This window comes from Clytia hemisphaerica, unplaced genomic scaffold (assembly GCF_902728285.1).
Source record: "Clytia hemisphaerica strain Z4C2 unplaced genomic scaffold, Clytia hemisphaerica genome assembly, whole genome shotgun sequence".
Classification (NCBI taxonomy): Eukaryota; Metazoa; Cnidaria; class Hydrozoa; order Leptothecata; family Clytiidae; genus Clytia; species Clytia hemisphaerica.
The window spans coordinates 25920-47292 of record NW_027104074.1 but is presented as its reverse complement, the minus strand read 5'-3'; the positions used below and the strand labels follow the sequence as shown (position 1 = coordinate 47292).

Genomic DNA, 21373 nt, shown 5'->3' with positions numbered 1-21373 from the left:
AAGGAAAAGATACATAAACTATACTCTTTTTTTAGGTCTTGCTTTATGGGGAATATCGGGAGTTGCAAAATTCGACATCAGTCTGCTTCAAGGGCTTTTGTTTGGTTCGCTCATCTCTGCCGTCGATCCCGTAGCCGTAAGATATTTTGTCCGTATTTTCATTTGCACAATATAGTTGTTTGACAGAGCGTAGAACCCTCGTATATCTTTCTATTTGTTCTGAATGCGGAGCATCCAATGTGGTCAATAAAAATGATATTTTTTTATGATATAGGAGGAGCGCAGAACTTGTGTAGGAGAGCAGATTTTTATGACATTGTAATTATAAAAAGATAATTACTGTGTCATAAAAAAAAAATTTGCGTCCCCTGTCTACGCTACTAAGTATAAAGAGATGCGCTTATTTTGAGAATGTTATTTCTGCTTTATAAGTATTAGAGGAGCCTTTTAATATCAGGTTAATCGGATTACTCCTCCAAAATTCCCTATGAATTATCTTCCAATTGTGTCACTCCATTCAAAAAAGGGCCAACACCGTCCATCTAAGTGGAGTTACTTCACAAATTTTCTGGAAAGATACACAGAGAAACAAATTTGTACTCTTTGATTTTAATCTTTAGGTGTTGGCAGTTTTTGAAGAAGTTCACGTCCACGAAATCTTATACATGCTGGTGTTCGGCGAATCTGTACTTAATGGTAATAAAAAATATTGGGTGTTATATCTATTAGATATTCTAGGACTGTAACCAATCTTGACAAGCTGTCAACCTGATCAACATATTTCTTTCATATAATATATGGTCCGTATTTTAGATGCTGCATCCGTTGTACTTTACCGAACGTTTGAAAGTTTGATTGCTGGAACAGTCAATGCAGAACAGGTATCGAATTTTTGGAATCGGAAAAATATTTGTGGTGAATCTCCCTTCTATTGTTTAACACAAAGCTTTCTTTTTGTCGTCAAGTGTTTAATTAAAAGGCGCAGTAGTGTAGTGGTCATCGTTCTTGACTTCCGTGTTGGAGGTCAGGGTTCAATTCCCACTCGGTGCTACGATTCACTTGGCAAGTGAATGTACCTTGGTCTGGATCAGCTACAATCAAGGTCATAATATATTGAGAATTTTGGCCATTTTAACGTTTTTCAAGATTTAAAGTTCTGGCGAGAAAGTCGATTTTTGGCTATCTTTTTAATTTAATCGAATATTTCAATTTGGGAGGGGTTGGCAGACTTCCAGGCTATAATCTGAGTCTTATTGGACTATTTTTGAACTTTTGGATCCTGAGATCCTAAGGTCCTAAGTCTTAAGTCTCATGTTAAAACTCAGAGTTAAAACTCTACCCTTCCAACCTACTTTAGAGCACTTACAAATCGATTGTGGTTCAAAAACTTCCCGGTGGATTTCCCTTTTTTCTCAAATATTATGACCTTGATTGTATACCATGTGTGGGGAATAGGGTACCATCACTCTGATACAAGAGTATGGGGAGATACGCCGTACATTGAATGTGGTGTGGTGTCATATGTTCAGTACCTGCGGGAACGCAAGGTTCTTCCGTACTGTGCGAGCATCATCATCGATACAGCACGGCTTTGATGTGTCGCGACCACAGAATACAATGTCTGGTAAGCTCTGTGATTTCCCTATCTAGGTCCGATGATATCGGAGGGTCTGCTTCTCTTCGCTCTCTCTCTTCTCTGAAAGTGCTTAATTGTAGCAAAGTAAACAGTCTAAATCAGTTTTGAAAATTACATTTCTTAAATTATACCCACTTATCTCAGACCCGGTGGGAGCCCCTCATACTGGAAAATATCGTCTTTTCCCAACTGAAAATAATCAAATGAACAAATCCTCACCGCAAAATATTGTGCTGTTTTATCCATTCCCACTGAATTTTCTGACTTGAAAACGATGTAATTCAGATCCCCGTCAGTAAAAAATATGGGACTATCAATCTCCATCGAGTTTCATTTCGTTATTTTTACCCCCACTGGCTGAAAAAAATCCTATCGGGTCGTTGAGAAAAGCGTGTTAGCTCATAATGAATCTCACTCTTCCTGCTGGTTTCAGATTAATCCAGTATACTAATTTCCTATTCTTTAGATTGGTTTGGCATTCGCTTCTTTTCTTGTTGTATCACTTGGCGGAACATTAATCGGAATCATATTTGGCCTTTTGACAAGTTTCATCACTAAATTCACAGAACATGTCAGAGGTAATGTGATGGTGAATTTTGTTCTCAATTCGTCGCAACTTCTCTACTCGTCGCCAATAGATTCGTCTACAGTCAACTCTCTCTTATTTGAACCTCTATAATTCGAATCTTTCTGTAATTTGAAACATTGGCCCCCTCAAGTTAAGAGTAGTTAAAATTGCTCTCTATATTTCGAATTTTTCTCCAATTCGAGAAAAAAATGTTAGTCCCTTAAAGATCGAATTAGAGAGAGGCCACTGTATGAGTATCTGCTTTGTTGATAAAAAAACTCAAGTTATCGACTCACTGAGGAAATAGGTAAATCAACGCTTTTACCGTCCACGATCTTGCAGGTTTTTCCTAAAGGCCGGTCTCCACTTGCGCGCGCTTCAATCAGCTTCAATCGCACGTTTTCGAGCAAAGCTTCCACGTTATTGGTCAAAAGAAAAAGGATTGAAGCCAAAAGATGTGATCGCAGCGCGCGCAAGTGAAGACCGGCCTTAAGTAATCGCTTCAGCCACTGCTTCTCCCTCAAAAGGCGAGTTTATTAGCTCATGTTCGTCCTTTATCTTCTTAGTTGGTATTTAGCTTATGTAGCTTAAATCTGACAATTGCTTTGCATGAGAACTTTCTAGATGGAAGTAATAGGTACTGTTTTAGTTTTTTACCGAGGGGTAAGACTGCTGAAAAGATGGATTTTTAATATGCGTGTCACGAGTTAAGCATGTGAGTTGCAAGTTACTACTGAATGTGTGAGTTACGAGTTGCGCTTTTCAAGAAAATAAAAGTGAAATTTGCTAATGGAAAAATGCGAGTTGTAACTTGTACATTAAATAGTAACTAACTCGCCACTCGCATCTTATTCAATTCACGCTGAAAAGTGACCAAATATTTTAAAAGGGAAATAAGATAAAATAAATGTTTGTTTTTTTCTATTCATGACAGTGATTGAACCTGTATTCGTGTTCTTAATGGCTTACATGTCGTATTTAACTGCAGAGATATTCCACTTCTCTGGTATTATCAGGTAATCTGTAATGTCTTTACATGTCAAATCGTTATAGAGTAACTTTGATTTATCATTATACCAAGAAAAGCAGTAGATTTACCAGAATAGCCGCTCCAGTCCAAATTTGAGACTGATCTACACGTATAACTCATTTTTAAATAGCCAGCTCGCAATATTTGACTCTTATGTGTCTTCTTAACGACTTTTTTTCTTTTCAGTATATTATTCTGTGGTATTGTTATGAAACCTTACGTCGAGTCGAACATGTCAAGAAAATCTCACACCACTGTCAAATATTTCCTTAAACTTCTAAGGTATTGGTTATATTTATACCTTAGTGCACTATAAGTCCAAATGCTCAAAAATATTCTCAAAATCTAAAAAGTATAGAATTCATTTTTACTTGGTTTAGCCCTTGTGGTGGTTGGAAGTTTGGACACTTGAACTAACAGGATTGTGTGGTAGTTCGCTAAAGATTAGGGCAAATAGGAGGCAAATTTTGTATTTTGGCGCTCGCTAGATAAAAAAGTGCTTAAAAAAGAAAAAATGGGTCTCGAAATTACTGATTCGAAGCATCTTTGTGGTATTCCTTGCCTTTCGGTGCCCCCTCCGTAAAGAGATTTCAAATAAAAATGTATTAGATCGGTCGCTATCACCGTGCTACTGCTGACCTGAGAAAAAATTCGCTATAGGCGAAACAAAAAAAATTTCTTGTTTCCGGAAACCGGCCGGGTGAAAAATTTTTTTTTTCTGACCCGGCCGCAAACTTTCGTTCGTTAGTAGTCCGTACTTGTTGTAATTTAGGGCATAATTTATGCTGTGTTTATACATAAAAGTTATTCTTAAACTCTATTTCAATGAGCCATAAATTATCAAAAATAGCAAAAAAAAATTATTTTCCGGCCGGCCGCATGATAACTTTTTTCCTTCACCCGCATTCCGGAAACAAAACATTTTTTATCATTCGCCTAAAGTTAATTTTTTATTGTTTGTTTATTCTTTATTTAAAGTTGGGTGAAAACCTGCTAGAAAATACAAAAGTAAATTCTAATTAAGTCCAACTGTCGTAAAAATATTATATAAAACAATAAAAGCTATTAAAATAAAATCCTAAGAAAAGAAAACGAAAAAACTATTTACAATTTTTGGATGTGCATTTTGAAAGTATATCGCTTTCGTTTAGAGCTTTAAGAAAAGAGTTAAGATCATCGTTTGATTTAACAGAAGATGGTAGTTTATTCCAAGAAGATACAGCTCTAAAGTCAAACGTATTGACTCCAAAAGCACTGTTATATTTTTTATATGATGGCAAGATTAGAGTATGACCGGAACGAAGTTTATAACGAGATTGCAAGGTTGTGAATATACCATGCATAATACGCGGTCCAAGGCCATGCGTAGATTTAAAAACTTCAGTGATGAGGAGTTTAAGATTTCGTGCATGAATATCCACAGAGTTGCAATCAGTTAATTTATTTTTTTTATTTATTTATTTACAGTAATATATTTCCTAGGTCTATCGACCTCTATGAAATAATCATGCTTAACATTTTACAATTTATGGAGATCTTTTTCCCATTCTGCGAGCAATTTTTCTTTGAAGTTGGCGACAGATGTTGCAGCTACAACATCAACTCCAAGACCATTCCATATGTCAATACTTCTGTAGAACAACGAATTTGTTTGATACCCTCTGACACCATCATTTGCAAAGTTTCTTTGTAGTTCGTAATCGTGCTGACGTTTCGGGCGTTCGCGAAGGACAAACTTTTGACAGGCCGATGATTTATCATTAATGTGAAGATGTTTATATACTTCAACCATATCGCCAATTTTACGTCTGATTTTCAGTGTCGGAAGGTTAATCTTACGGAGACGGTATTCGTAAGATTTGTTCTTGTACCCGCTAACCAGTCTCGTGGCCCTTCGCTGAACACTCTCGATGGCATCGATGTGTTTGATGAGTCGTGAAGACCAAACGGCTTGAGCGTACTCAAGATGAGGTCGGACGAACGCTATAAAAAGAGTGCGGAGCATTTCTGGTGAAAGAAAGTCAAAACTTCTGCTGATCAGACCAACGATTGAGTTAGCTTTCTTGATTTTACCAAAGATGTGTTCTTCAAAATTCAGTTCCCCGACGATAATCACTCCGAGATCCGAGATGTTTGATGTTCCAAAAATTTCCCAGTGTTAGCACGTGGCATTTATCTGGGTGGAATCTGAGTAGCCAGTCCTTTGACCATCTTTCCATTGCATCGATATCATGTTGCAAGCGAATGGCATCTTAAGCACTATTTATCTCCTCAACAAGCTTAGTGTCGTCTGCAAAGAGGTACATATCAGAGCTTGTAACCTCAGGTAGATCGTTGATATATAACACAAAAAGTAATGGACCAAGAACACTTCCCTGTGGGACACCGCTGAGTACTTTACCTTCCTTGGATAGTTTACCATTTACCTTGACATACTGATATCGATCCGACAGAAAGGATTTGATCCAGTCTAACGTGAATCCTTTGATACCGTATGCGTCGAGTTTCTTGAGTAATCTGCGGTGTGGAACTGTATCGAAGGCCTTGGCAAAGTCGAAATAGATAACATCTACCACTTTACTTTCTGAACATTTATCAAGATAACTCAATAATTGTGTGACTGTTGATCTTTTCCCCAAGAATCCGTGTTGCTTGTCAGAAAGTAACTTTTTGTCTACTAGGAACTTCATTATTTGATCTTTAACAATTCTTTCCATCAATCTACAAGCAGGTACTTGTAGTAATAAGGTACCATGGTTCGAGATTGATTTATTTTTCAGAGCACAAAGTGCTCTGTGATGGCATTTCTCAATCAGGTTATTTCCCCCTTTCCACAGAACATCCAAACAAGTGGGCAATAATTAAAAGGGTGAAAGAATATAAAAGTTAACGAGAAGCTTTGCTTTATCTTCCGATAAGAAATTTCTTACCCTTCTTAATGCCCGGAGTTTTTGGTTTGATTTCTTACATAACTCGGTGATATGAGGAATGAATGACAGTCTGCTGTCAATTTTTATGCCCAAAAGCTTAATAACATCAACACTTTTGATGTTATTTTTTTCTATCAGAAGAGAAAGATTTGTGTTGAAGGTGCCAGGATATATGAGTTGAAATTTTGAGGAGTTTGCAACCATTGAGTTATGCTTAAACCAATCAAGAACTATGCGTAGTTGACGCAAAAGTTTTAAATTGACATCGTCTATGCTGGGGCCAGACGATGATAAAGTATTATCATCTGCAAAATTTGATATTTCTTTTATAATATAAAATAAGTCATTAATAAAAATATTAAACAACAAAGGACCTAGAATAGAGCCTTGAGGTACCCCAAGTAAGATATCAAGCCATGAGCTTAGATGTGAACCTACACGAACTCTATGCTTTCGATTGCTGAGATAACTGTGCAGTAGTTTAACAGCACTCTCACTGAGTCCGTAAGCAGAGAGTTTTGCAAGAAGTAGATTATGAGGCAAGCAATCAAAGGGCTTTCAACAAGTAAATCAAGACCGCTCCCACTTTTAAATTGTTTGCTATAGTATACTTTTCCATTGTCTGATCATATTTAAAATGACATGTTGATGGATATGGCCTTTTCTGAAACCACAAAGAAGTTTAGAAAATTGAGGCTCGAAATGAACGTTGAGTTGATTTAAAATCAAGCGTTCAAATATTTTTGATACAACTGGGAGTAAACTTATTGGTCTACCTATAATTGGCTTTATCCGTCGAACAGCCTTTTTTTAAACTAGGAATAATGTCAGCAAGCTTAAGCCGATCAGGAAAAGTTCCAGATTCCACGCAATTGTTAAAGCACGTGGTCAAAAATGGTACACAGGTATTTGCAGCAATCTTAAGCATACGAGTCGGTATTTCCGACCGAATTTTTTCTGATTTTCTCACTTTCCTTTTTCTCATTATATTAACTCTCTGTTGTATGTTTTGCTTTTTAGCTCATCAGCTGATTCGATCATTTTCATGTTTTTGGGCGTTTCACTGGTCCAATACAATCACCATTTTAATTATGAATTTATTGTTTTCACCTTGATTTTCATCACGCTCTTCAGAGCTATTGGTAAGAGCCTCTATCTATAGCAATTTCCGTCCAATTTCATTGGGTTGGGGAGCGTCAAATATGTGTGCACAGTGGACTTGATTTTAGACAACCTACCCTATTAATTATAGTAAAAAGAGTGAGTTAGTTATCGAGACAATAACGGATAAAGACCTCTTCAGGGATGATTTTTCGAAAAGTTTTCATTATAGCGAGACTTGTTTTGAAACTTTTTTTTCCTACTCTAAGAGATGCTACTTTGACTTGTAAAGACTTTATTGTAAGAGAAAAACCTGTTCACATACATACCCTTTACTCATTTTAACCTAATTTGTGGTCCTCTTACAAAAATTTAAACGAGTATATAACCGAGATATGGTGCAAGCTAAGTTTGAGCATTTTAAGTATACCTTGAGGGAATTTTTTACGTGAGATACAGGATCTAAAAAGGGGTTGTGTAATTATCTTATTGGGTCCTTTTTACAATGGCCCGTATTAGCGTTTTTTTTGTGGCGGAGTAAGTGCCGCATAACAGAGCCGGCTTTTACTTAGAGACGGCGTAAGAAGGGCAGAAAAATAAGGTAAAATATTATTTTCCTAAAAGAATTGCTCGCAGTTGCTTGCTTTTTTAAATTTTTATCTTTTTATAAAAAAAATTTTTAGGTGTCGCCATGTTGACCTTCATTGCCAACAAATTTGGTCGTTTAGAAAAAGTCAAGAAAGTTGAACAATTTATTATGGTAAGATTTTTTTATGGAAGTAGTGTAGTGTAGGATACACTGAAATTAAAGTATTTAAGTATTTCAAAATGTCCTAAGAATTCCTATTCGGTGGAATAAGTTCTTTGTGGAAATCATTTTAAGTTTTACCTGATATATACCGGGTGACCCACGAAGAGGTCTTGAGACCATAGATTTATAAAGCCCGAACGGCTAGATGGAGTGCTTTAAGCTCTTCCAAGCAGAAAAAAAGTGAATATCGCAAAAAATATTGCTGCTATTGTTTGCGAAAACCCGTGAAGCTTCTGATTGATCAAGCGGTGAAATTCTATTGTAATGTCACGTGACTTAAGGATTTCCTACCTAACCTCGGCACACTTTTCAGCAAAAGCACGATATCTAGCCCATGCTTGATACCGAACAAAATGCCCCAAAGTGCTTAGAGTTTTGCTATTCAAAAGTAGATCCTAACTTTAAATTTTGAGCTATTACTTTTTAAATTGATCCAATACTGTAGTTCAAAACTTCAAATCAAAATTCACTTTTCGAAAAGTGTAAAAAACACGTTGAAAAGGGAATTTTTAACAATATATGTCTAACAATCCTCTATCAATCACTCTGTAGAGTTATGGTGGTCTCAGAGGAGCCGTTGCATTCTCCTTGGCCATCCTTATCAAATCACCAGACAAAATGTTTACAAGAACCATTGTCACTACGACCATCACCGTGGTCATGTTCACTACGTTCATTCAGGTATGAAATGCCATGGAATACACGCTTTTTGTTATAAGAAGCAGTAATTTTTGGCTCAGGCTGGGCTATTCTTAATTGTTTGAAATTTTCCGGCCCAAATGTTCAAATGTTCTTACGATGTTCTTAGTAAGCTTAGTTTTTTCACGTTCAAACTGGGTTGAAATAGGTTTTAAATATGCTACAATCTTGTAAATTCAGTACTTTCTAAGTAATTTGTGAAATCCGAGGCTCTTAATTTGTTCGCAGGTTTTGGCAACTTTTCGTGTTCGTGTTCTTATAAAATTGTGCTTATAAAAAAGGTGTGTAACTACATGGACAATTTAACTCTGAATAAGAAAGTGAGTGGATATCTAATTCATGCATTGGGTTAGTTAGGATTTGGATTTTATCGGACGGTCTAATCAACAACATCACCAAGTTTATGTATCGGAGAATATCGAGGGCGTCGGTAAGTGAAGACGACGATAAACAAAGTCGGTAATACACTCTTCTCGAGATGCATAAATTTATTGTTGTCCTCGTTTTCAAACAGATTTCATTGCTATGAAATTATACATTTAAACCAATTTAAATTCCCAAAAGGCAAACATTAACTCTAATACAAAAGTACTTGAAATTCAAAATGTCTCATGAGGTGTAAACAACACAATTATCATTGTGAAAGTGTGATTTTACAGCAATGAAATCTGTTTGAAAACGAGGACAACAATGAATTTATGCATCTCGAGAAGAGTGTATTGATGTAAGTCTCTATATCGCCATCCATCGAGCAAAGTGGACGGTGATTTCGACAACATGTCAACTTTGCTTTATACCGTCTTCTTCGATTTATCTCGGATACATAAACTCGCTTTGTTCTTTATAGGGTACGACGATAAAAAAGCTGGTAGACTTTTTGGGTGTAAGGCGATCGGAGAAGCGTGTCAAAAGTATGGCTGAAGCACTTAATGATAGGGTAAGTCGTCAACTTTAGAAAAATTTGAAATTTGCTAATTCTCACGTTCCGTTTCGTGTACTATTACGCTGTTTAGAACTTGCTAGTTTATGCACACGTTTTTTATTGTGGAGCGGAATTTCACTTTTGATATTCACCAATAAACCAAATTCACATTCGGTCCCAATCAACTCAGTCAAACTAACAATACAATTGACGCTCTCTTATTCGACGTTCTGCTATTCGATACATTCCATTATTCGATGAAAATCCAATTCCTCTTGAAAATCGTCAATAAAAGCGTCAATATATAATATGGTACTGTAGTCTATTTTATCACAGTGACATTTTCTTTTAGACACTGGGATACATGGTTGCTGGTATCGAGGAGATCATTGGTGTTCATGGACATGGGTTTTTTGGAGTAAGAACTCTGATTCATTAATTTGATTCATAAACCGTTTTCCGAGTGCCCCTATGAGAATTTCCCATCCATTATTGATACAAGTGAAAATAAAATGAAGGGTATTTTTAGATAGATAGGGTCTATTTTTGAGTGAATAGCCCTGTAATTTAGGATTTTTATATATAGTACTTCGAATGCTTTGTCACTGGATCAAGGGGCCAGATGGGTTGGCTATCTATGAACTGAACTGAACTGAACTTGGGAAGGAGAGGGGGTTGGAACAGGGAAACCCTTGACTGTTTCGCTGACGCTTTTGACCACTTGGTCACTCTTTTATGTCACTGGTGTTTGAATATAGCTTTCTTTGACGAATTTGGCCTTCACTTAATATTCTTTATTAAGAACTTAAAATGTTCAATGCTGATAGTGTGAAGTTAGATCAAATGAAATTTGAGAGCATTATTATCACTGGAGACGAATTAGGGTTTCGAGGGAGTTGTTTCAAGCATCTAAAATAACAAGCTTCTTCACATTGTAAAAAAACTGAATTTGAGAGATTCCTGACTCATTTCAGCAGATAACAATAAGATTACAAAAACTTCATGACCTTTACATACCCGTACCCGCTTCTTGCCGAGACGACACCCTCTGTTGAAAACACTTTTCATGCATCTCGTAAATAACATAAATTTCGATCTTCCCTACCAGGATGTATTTGAGCTGTTCAATAAGAAAGTGTTACGTCCATTGTTGGAGAGAGACCCTGACAATCCATTGGATGACCAGCTCCTTGCTCATCAACGCAAAATCGCTTTCAAGTGAGTTTCTAATATTCCACATCTTTGCAGGGTACAATTTCGAAACAGGCTTAAAACATGTCTACGCTGGAAACAAGGTTGATTTTTAGCTGTTTTAGCCAATGAGATATAGCTAATGGCTGTAGATCAATATTTTGCCTTTCTGGGTAAACAAGTATTACTGATGGTGAACTTTCTTTGTATTCGCGCTTTACATTTTTTCGGATCTTGGTTGTAAAGTTACTTCTAATCCATCATTTGTATGAAAACCATACGGGCCGTGTAATTTAGGTTTTATATCCTACATCCTACATCCATTCAATGTTTACAACATCTAAGCATGGACGTTGAAAGAACGTTATGCGTACCAACGGATCTCCCCCAATATGGTCCTAATTAAATTGTATTACTTTTCATTCTTTCAGATATGCTTTGGATTATGCAAGTAACCCGTCATCATTATTTGCAAAGTAAGATCCTTTTAATAACGAAATTTTTTTTTCTCGTCAAGAAACCACCTGACGTCTAATTTTTTTTGCTGAATTTAAGTATAAAATCGACCTCTTTGGTGCATTTTTCGGAATTTTTTCCTCTATTTTTAGAGCAAAGTTTTTCAAGCCAACGCGATAATCGTTTTGGTTCGGACAAAAATATTCAAATATAGAGGCTCAGATTAGAGATTTCCATCCCATCTGTTTCACTACCATTTCTCAGCAACCGTAGTGCAGTGGTAGAACATCCGCCTACGGTGCGCAAGGTTGTGGGTTCAACCCCCAGCTGGGTCATGCCAAAAATTCCCAAAATGGTACTTGATACCTCTCTGCTTGATGTTCAGCAATTAATAGAAGGATCAAGGGTAAGTGGAGCAATCCAGGGAAAAAGATTGGTGCCCTCCCCTACCTTCGGGTAGACAGCTATTGAAAGAGGAGCCTTCGGGTCGCCTCCAATTGCGGTCGTAGACTTACTTAATTACCTTTTTTTTCAGAGAAAGTGATGCCAACATGTTAAATCACATCACTAATAACCCGTCTGTTGCTATGCATCTAGCTTTGAAGTAAGTCTTTCTTTCTCTCACTTTTCTCTTCAAAATGCAGTGAAGTTCAGGTTCTCAAACTTGCCAATAAGGACTGAAAGGCACTTTGAATTTCTATCAAATTTGTGGTTCTAAGGCAAATTCATGATATGCACCGTTGCATTGTCTTCCACGGAACCATCAGCTGATTGGTTGAAAGTGACGTATTGACTGATTTTACTTCACTTACAACCAATCAGTGATGTAATATCGGAAGACATTGCATGCAGTGGCACATGTCATGAATAGGTTAGCCTAAATGCTGTAAAGATATTTTTTTGAGACTCTTGAAATGTGGTCACCGAAGGCTAATTGACTGTTACAATTGTTCTTTTTTTCTAATTTGTAGAGCACAAGACGAGAGTCAGTGCACAGGGGATTATTGTGGCGTGCTTGATATCAACGCTTTATCAGGTACCCTCATTATTTTCAGTTCCAAACATTTTATTTAAGCAAATTGAAGTTATCTTCCTTTCTTCTTGACTACTTCACTAAAACACTGTCTCGCGATGGAAATTTTTCCCACAGTGGGGGTGGAAATTTTTATTTTATATATACATGAATTATATTGTATACTATGGTCAAAAAACCAGTGGGGAGGATGGTTTTGGAGTGTTTTTTTTTCCATTCAAATTGATCCCCAGTTGAATTGGAATGACAACAAAGTCAATCTCCAAGTGGGACTAAAATTGTGTAGCTTCCCAACGCGGGGACAGAATTTTGGCCAAATAAATATTAACAAAAAATCAAAAATTTTGATGGTATTTTGTTTTTTATATTTTGATGTTATGTTTTATATGGAATGGAGTTACTAATGGACTTATTCCCACCACTCGGATGGCTGGAAGTGGTGGCCGTTTGGGTAGATTTTAGTGATGTTGTCTTGTCGTCCATTGATAATGCAAATATTTATCTTGTTGTTCCCATTCTTAACACGAACATCTTGAGACGGTCTTGTGACTTGTTCTTCTGCTACTAATTTTGCTGTTTGCACTTCTTGATTTTGTGCAACTTTCTCGTCTCGTTTTTTCGCTGTCAACCAAGGATGTCTCAGAACTTCCTCCAAGGTTGCTCTTTGTTTTGGATCTTTCTCCAAAAGGTGACCAAGGAGATGAAGACATTCTGAAATTAAAAAATGAAACACAATGTATTTTTGATCATTTTGAACACCCTTGCCTATAGACTCTGAATTCTTGATATAACGCAATCTTTTCACTGAAAAACACCAAAAACACCGAGCGTTTGCCAAACGTATTTATTTTGTTTGCAATTTAGAAGTGTTGGCAAACGCTTGTTTTCTTGTAGATTAGATATCACCAAAAAGTTCCTAAAAACGCCGTGGTCCATGCTCAGACGCGTTTCAATCGGGCGTATACTATAACTGTGGTTAACGTTTTTCTTGTGTGGCCTTACAGAGCCTAGGTGAGCCTCAAAAGAAAGAAAAAGAATTGTTTGTGTTTACCTTGGGACAACGAAATTTCTGCTGGTAGTCTCTCCGCGAAACTTTTTTTTTCAATCAAGTTGCTCAGTATTCTCCATTCGAATGCTGGATATGGTCGCTTACCAGTCAGCAGCTCAAACAGGATGATACCGCTAAAAAAATAGTAAATTTCAATAAGGAACCAGTCAATTTTGGTTCAAACTCTTCTGTTTTTATTTTTATGATGATTTTCAGGCTTAATGTTCTTAAAATTCTCTAAGTACGCTTACTTTATTGAAACACAATAAAGAAGGGGCATTTTTTTAATTGTTCTTAGGTTATTGTTAAAATCGAGCCTCGTGTTCTTATAAAATGGTCCACTAAGAAGAAATGGTACGAAAAAGAAGTAGAAATGTCAAATTTCAAATAAACTTACAGACTCCAATTGTCTGACTTTGTGCCATCATAGCGGATGCGGTCTCCAAGATAACCTCGAATCATTTCAGGTGCCATGTAAGACGCTGTCCCACAGTAGCTACTCAAAAGGCCATCAAGGCTATCATCAAAGAATTCGGAGACTCCAAAGTCTAAAAGCAAAGGAAATAGATTTATAAAAAGAATTCTGCAAAATATCAAATATCGTCTATGAAAAGCTCAAAAGGATGAATTTATTGCGGAGTTGAAACTATTGCATTCATTAAACTGTTGAAAGGAATTTTCTTGAAATCATAGATTTTTATAGTTCATTTTATAGGTAATTTTCTTGGTTTAGCTTTCGAAAAATTATGAGATAAAGTGCGGATATGCAGGGGGGATTCACCAGGGGGGTTGTCCGGGCACCTTTATTTGGTATAAAAAATCTTACCAGCTATTTTCAACTCGCCATTTTTGTCAACAAAGATGTTCTCCATCTTTAAGTCGCTGGAAAAAGTGAAGAAAAAAAATATTTACATCAAACACGACCGTAGCGGAATCCTAACTGGTGAAATAAATCGAACGGCGGTCTAAACCAAATGGCTATGGCTATCTAAAGTCCTAAATTAGAGTTAAACATCGGCTCTCTTTCTCTTAAGTAAATAAATGATCAAGATCGTACGCATTCATAAGGGATATCGGTATTGATACTTGCTAACATGTATATTTATCAGTGCAATCTTTTAAACATTTTGAACTTCATAATCAACCTACCGATGACAAATTCCGAGTTGGTGACATTCGTTGACACCTTTGACGATGATTTTAAAGAATTCCTTTGCTTTTTGCTCCTCGACGAATGGAGCAGGTGATAAGTAATGGCTTAAATCACCATTGTGGCAATATTCCATCACCATGTAGGAATTCTTTTTTCCGTCAAATTTGGTGTAAGCTTCAACCTGGAGATTATGGAATATAAAGTGTGATTCTCAAGCTAACCAATTTAACGAGACAAACTTTCGGGTAAAATTCCGTCAATAATGTCACTCCAATATTTATTGATTTATTGGAAATCGTAACTACCAGTCGTGTAAAAACCTTCATTTTCTTTTATATAATCGCACGACGACCTTGATTCGCCTAGATTTAGATTAAACTGTTCAAGTTTTAAAACTTTTTGAAACTATTGACAAAAATGATTGAAAAACGTAGACTTACGACATTGGACGATGTCTTCGCTCTAAGCATGGCTTCGTACTCCTTACGGATAAGGTGTTTGTTTTCTCGTGGCATGATCTTAATGGCCACCTAAAGAATGATAGAGAAAACCGTACTTCAGAATTTCCTATAACAATTATGTCTAGAGATGATGAAAGTTAGCCAAAGCCTTATTATTGGAAACGATAGCCCGTATCCTAGTGGTATTCAGGAACGTTAATTGCGAACACGAAATATTAGCAAAATGTCTTGCATTTTAAATCAGATCAGCCAAACATTTCATTAGTCAGAAATCCGCAGATAGTTGGGCTTTAGTAAGCGAGCCGAGACTATTTATACTGTCAATTGCGGTGAGCTAATAATCATTATGAAAGCAATAAACTTACTTTATTTGTTCCCTTGGAACGAAGCTTTGCGGCAAGAGCGTCACCGGGAACATTCAAGTTGACATAAGTTGCCAACCGAACTTTCCCATAGGCACCTTCGCCCAAAGTCCGTCCCAAGCGGAAACCTTGATAGACACACTCTATTTCTTGTGTGTTCATATTGTTTTTATTCAATTATTTACTTCTATTTTTATCTCTCTTTATTCACTCTATGCGATCCTTTGAACCAGCTAGCTCAAAGGTTGGTCGGATTCGTTAAGAAATTCGTTTTTCAAAATACTTTTAAAAAGCATTCTATTTTTATTTGACGTCAAATGAAATGTTATAGCTTTCCAAAAAGTGACGTCAATTTTGATAGCAGTATGACCACGCTGCGCAGCTTCTAAACGAAGTTGTTGCATTTTTTTTTTTTTTTTTTTTTTTCAACGCATAAGATAAATCACAAATTTATTTGGATATAATAGAAATCAAATATATATTTTAAGAAACTGAAACCCTGCAAAGACCAGTGTGAAAAACTCAACGTCCAACAATACGTATTGAAAAATACGTGTCTAATAAAATATATTAATAAAAAAAACCAAAAAAACTGAAAACTTATTGAAAACTTTAATTAAATATTACAAATGAAATTTGTGACTTCTGCGTCAGCAGTGGTGTTAACGAAAGGCGAGTGTCTCCGGTGCCTCCAGGACCTCGAGCCTCTCAAACACACCACAGCTGACCGAATCAGACTAAAAGAAATTTTTCGTTTTACATAAAAATATGTTTCCGAAAATGAAGATTTATTTTTCTCACATAGAAGCTCGCTTAAACGGGCGTAAAATCGCTTAGTTTCTGTGCTCATTCCACCGTTGGCAGAAAAAACGAGTGGTGTAAAAGTACCGTTTTCTTGATCGAGTATGCGATTTACATACTTTCTTTTCTTCTCTTTCTCCATTTTCTTCATTACACTAGCAAGATTTTGGTTTTGGTAACTTCTGGCTGAAGGGGAAAAAACCCTCACGTCAAGAAATGCCTTCTGTTGCCTCTGCCAAAATCCTCTTAGTGTAACATCAGCGCGGAGTTCCGAGTCATGATCGAAACGTTTTTGAAGAATTGGTTCCTTCTCAACTTCTAAACTGCTTTGTTGAAAGCTGAATACGCCTGCCTTATTATTGGTCATATTTACAACCAAAATTACAGATACCGTATATGAATAATTTCGTTGCAGTGGATTCTGAGCACCTTTCATTGAATCATTTCGAGGCGTGAGAAAATAGAATTCTTTAAGATTTTGCCTCTTTTAACTGACGCATAAGCTGAGCAGTTTATGAATACATCTTCAAAAATCTGCAATAGATCTTACTTTCTATCCATCGTTTGTGTAAAACACAGCGGATCGACTATCTTGAAAAGGGTGCAGGTGGTTTTGTTTCTTTTCCAAGCGAGTTTATATATCGGAGGATATCGAGGGTAAGTGCAAATCAAGCGCAAAACAAAGTCGATAGTCGATGCACGGCTCTGTATCGCCTTTGCTCACCTAGACAGACGACGGTATTTTGGTTCTTTTACCCTCGTCGAGCAAAGTGGACAGCGGTTTTGGTGGCATGTCAACTTTGCTTTCTACTGTTTCCTTCGATTTATCTTGAACACATAAACTCGCTATTTTTCTTAATGGACAGCAGCAACTTTTCCGAAATTTCCCTTTTAAACGAAAGTAGGCTTTTGATTTTGCGAAACTTCTGCAAAACTATCTGCCCCTTTTCTAATATATTTTTCTTTTTCGACAGAACGTTATAATTGTCCTGAAGATGAACAAGAACAGGAAGAAACCAACCACCATTCGTCCGACGCTTTCAGCCATCGCAAAATCTCATCAATCATACCCAAAGCCAATAGACAGGTTTGAAACTTCACTCCTTGGTTAAGAGATTAATTATTGCATTTGTATAATGCGGATTAGCCACAGGCAGGTTTGAAACTTATTATTAGACTAAATCGAACAATTTGCATGAATGCGAAATACTTATAAGAAATTATTTAATCTGCCCGAATTAAATTTGATGAATTTCTCTATTGTTCAATTTCTCGTGTATTTGAAAAGTCAGGTTAAATTTCAATGAAAATGTATAATACTTATGTATAAGGAATTTCTTTACATAAAACTACACCATGAAATTTAAATCATTTTCTAGTACCACCATGGCTTCATCATTGTTTAGAAAATTATTCACGCTTTTCTTAAGAATCAGTTTTTGGCTAATTTTGGCTCAAGCTAAGAACTGTTCTTAATTTGTTCTTAGGTTTTGGCCAATTTTCAGTCTCGTGTTCTTAAACACATTTAAGTGCGGCTTACTGTAAGGTACCCAATAACCGGAGACGGGGGTCGGGAGGGGGTCCTTTAATATGGGTTGGAACTTTAATATCGATGACTCCTCTAGAAACTATGGCTTTCTCGCATATAATTGACTCATTCCATAAAATGAGATTTTTCAAATACTAGTTTGCATACGAACCGCCGTTGAAAAATAATGCAATTTTGAACTGTTCTTTTCACACGACCTGGAAAGGGTCCAAATTTGTATCAACTTGATACTAAATTTTCCTTTACACTATATATTTCAGTATACGAAAACATATTCAAATCGTCGCTACACGTTGAACTCGCTGGATGAAGATGTACCTATAGAGGATCAAGTCAGAAGAAAGTATGATTATGTTAAAGCCCATTCCCACACTTTTGTTTGCCACCATGTGGAAACCAATCCCAAGGGAATAAGTCTTATTGCGCTGGTATGGTTTTTACATGGTAGCAACAAAAGAGTGCTTCTAGGTATCTATGCATACATATCGGTTCCTCATTATTAATATAAACAAACTATATAATTGGCATTTACTTACTTTTAGGTTCCAAATAAACGCCCCCCCTCCGTTTATTAATTTCTAAGAATATTTTCAGCTGTCAAAGAGAAGGCCCTATTTTGCTCTAAATAGCCTGACTTAGCCTATATTTACCTTATTTTTGGGTTTTCAGAAGTAAAATTTCCAACACCCCCCCCCCCCCGTTTATTTAAATTTTAACCAACTCTTTATTTATCACTCTTCTTTTTTTTAGTCGGGGTAAACCACAGCTGGCGCCCCATCATTCCCGCCCTCTTGGACATCCCACCCATCATGGGCACGGGCATCATCATCATAAAAAGAAAGGTTCGAGTAAATTGTTATTTATAAAAGAATCTGCTACATTGAGTTCTTTAATCGGATTATTTCTACAGGCTTGAGTTTTACACTATCCGCAATTTTGTTAACTTTTTCGCGAAAATGAACCTCGCAAAACTGCCTGGGAATACCGAATTGCTAAATTAAATCCAGGTAAAACTTTCTGCGTTAAAACCACACCAACTTACTGTTCTTGTTGAAATCCATTAAATATGACTGTTTACCACCACTGTCAATAGTTATTCCTTATCGCTTAAATGAAATGTCTTAAATATACTCATCTAAAGGTCATAGCCACAAACACCATCATGGCCACCATCACAGTCATTCATCAAAGCATAAACATCACCATCACCATAGTAACATCCAAGAAGAAGACGACGGCATGGAGGACGCCATTATTAACGGGAATAGTTCCATGATACCGTTACACGAAGTTGAGAGTAGTGCATCAACGCGTAGTGACACTCCTCCACAGGAGTCTGGGGACGAACAAGGAGGAAGGGACGTTGATGACGTTGATGGCGAAGATGATGACGACCAGGGACTTGTGATGCATTTCTCGACCGATAAAAATACAATCCCACCTACCATAGGTTTTTTTTCTTTGTTTTGCTGGTTTTGTCCGGAAATACCAAGCCTGGTTTCCTTTCGTGTACCCTTTTTCGCTTTTCTGATCTTATAAAAAAACAATAGGTCTTTTAGTCAAATTGTTGTTACAGAACTTTTTTCATTTAACTGAAGCTTTCTCGAGGGGACCTTCCTTTCCCCGAGGTGCGCTAGTTAAAGTTACAGTCATTTGTTCTCCGATTCCCCTCCACTTTTACGGTTGTTTCGCCGGGTCTGATAGTGTTATTATTCACATTTTTGTTTTGCTTACTAGTGCGAATATATGACTTGTTTTTTCAGGATTTGTTCCCTCACTGCCCATTGATCAAGACGAAAGTCCACAATTGTCCAGACACAATGTAACACAAAGAGACACATTGGAAGTTAAAAACGCAAGTAAATGGAGGTCCTATACTTTAGATTCTGTTGACGGTTCATCGCAAGTTATCGCCAATAGAGATGCTGTTCTTGATATCCCTGCAATCATTGAAGATGACTCTACTGACCAATAAGAATTAAGTTTTTTCGTCCACGTGATGCAAAATTAGCCAATAAAAAGAAGCGGTTTTAGCACGTGTTACTACACATCTCAATGAGAAGGTTTGGTGCGTTTATTCTAAATATTAAAGCCTGTCTGATTGATCACGTGGTTTACGGGCCAATGAGATGAGAGAATTCGGTCACGAGGTTTATATCCACCAATGGTAATAGATTGTCCAGATATTCTCACGAATGGGTCACAATTGTCACAATATACTAATACGCGACATATAAGTCTTTCTGTTTATGGATCGTTGTTGCACATGAATTAACAAAATGAGAATTATCGTGTTCCTAAAAGTGAATGATCAACCATCCATTGTACTTTGTGGCACAGGCTTTAATGTAAAATTTCATTTTACAGAAGACTCAACTCATACCGCACAGGGTTAAAGCGTACTTTACGTATAATGCACATATTAGCCGATTTAATGTCATCCCTTAGTCATGTTTATGTTTATGTTTCTTTTCTTTAAAGTTGATGTAAAGTAGTACAATATGTACTTAGCTCGAGGCTAATCAATATATCAACTAAATAGCATAGCATCAAAACGTACTTTTTAACGCTTACACTCCCAACAAGGAATGATTTGTCGCTCTTGAGCTTTTATCTGAACGTCGTCATTAAAGACACAGTACGACATGGCTTCCCGGGCAGCACCTCTAGTTTTATATCCCGTTAAAGGCCTGAATAAATTGGCTGATCTAAAGTGACGTTTTGGGTTTTCAAAGATTTTTATAAAGTATTTGTTTGTTTAGGTTGTAACATATTGGTAACTGAAATATTTTTATATTCTTTTAATTTTCTACTTCATTTTGTAAAAAAGCGGTATTTATATTTGTTAGTTTTGAAAACACATAGTTGCGTTCACTTAGCTTAGGAATATTACATTGCGTAATGTTTGTCGTATAATGTTTAAATAATTTTTCAATTTTCTCTGCGAATTTTCTTTTCACTGACATTCCACTCCTGAAAATTCGAATTATATCAAAAGTTATAGCTGTATTATTGTTTAAAAGGCTAAATATACGACCGGATCCGTCTTGAAGTCTTGGAGTTAGCATCTTATCCCGGGGGGGGGGGCACTCAAGGTAAATGACCTACATACGTGCATTGTTAACTGAAGTCACTAAAAACATTTGAGTAAGAGGATCTAATTATGGAAACTCCACTGTATAAGTGAACGATCTCCGAAATCCCTCATTGTAAGGAGCCAAGCCTTGGGTTCCGTGACATCTTTTCTACGACCTAGCCATTTTTAGTCTATTCCAAAGAACAGTATATTACAAGAAATTTTTGAGAGGGAGGACGCGGATTAGGCCCGGGAAAACTTTTTATGCCTATGGCGTCACTATTTCAAAATAGTGACGCCATAGGCAAAACTGCAAGGGAAAGTAAGGGGTAGAGAAATAGCTTATTTTCAAAAGTCAAAATAAACGAAAATGATTGGTACCATCTGATAGAGCATGGAATTTTGAGAAAAGAAAATGTATTACAACCTGTTACAACGACTCTCTGACTATAACACACAAAGAAATACAGCCGCTTTAACTAACTGTCAGCTATACTACGATTTGACGTCAGATCTTATCTTTTGATCGTACTGACGTCGGTATGT

General features: G+C 36.6%; 2 protein-coding genes across 2 annotated transcripts in view; one reads left to right on the top strand and one right to left on the bottom strand.

Moving 5' to 3' along the window:
• The window catches only part of LOC136812499 (sodium/hydrogen exchanger 1-like), a 22775-nt gene extending 2027 nt beyond the window's left edge, over positions 1–20748 (top strand). The window contains exons 2-21 of the mRNA XM_067068999.1: positions 36–136; positions 621–696; positions 814–881; positions 2103–2214; positions 3139–3220; positions 3421–3516; positions 7185–7306; positions 7949–8025; positions 8629–8757; positions 9623–9712; positions 10050–10115; positions 10806–10915; positions 11320–11364; positions 11880–11948; positions 12316–12380; positions 17177–17289; positions 18012–18094; positions 18502–18593; positions 18893–19201; positions 19515–20748. Of these exons, the coding sequence (XP_066925100.1) occupies positions 36–136; positions 621–696; positions 814–881; positions 2103–2214; positions 3139–3220; positions 3421–3516; positions 7185–7306; positions 7949–8025; positions 8629–8757; positions 9623–9712; positions 10050–10115; positions 10806–10915; positions 11320–11364; positions 11880–11948; positions 12316–12380; positions 17177–17289; positions 18012–18094; positions 18502–18593; positions 18893–19201; positions 19515–19726 (2117 nt within the window). The 3' untranslated portion in view covers positions 19727–20748. The remainder of the gene's footprint in view (positions 1–35; positions 137–620; positions 697–813; positions 882–2102; positions 2215–3138; positions 3221–3420; positions 3517–7184; positions 7307–7948; positions 8026–8628; positions 8758–9622; positions 9713–10049; positions 10116–10805; positions 10916–11319; positions 11365–11879; positions 11949–12315; positions 12381–17176; positions 17290–18011; positions 18095–18501; positions 18594–18892; positions 19202–19514) is intronic.
• LOC136812512 (uncharacterized) lies at positions 12600–15643 on the bottom strand. Its single transcript, XM_067069008.1, has 7 exons — positions 15405–15643; positions 15019–15108; positions 14575–14759; positions 14252–14307; positions 13823–13973; positions 13429–13559; positions 12600–13088 (listed from the first exon to the last, which is right to left on the bottom strand). The coding sequence occupies exons 1-7, from the start codon at positions 15561–15563 to the stop codon at positions 12787–12789; spliced, it is 1074 nt and encodes a 357-aa protein (XP_066925109.1). The 5' UTR covers positions 15564–15643; the 3' UTR covers positions 12600–12786.
• Positions 20749–21373: the final 625 nt, after the last annotated feature.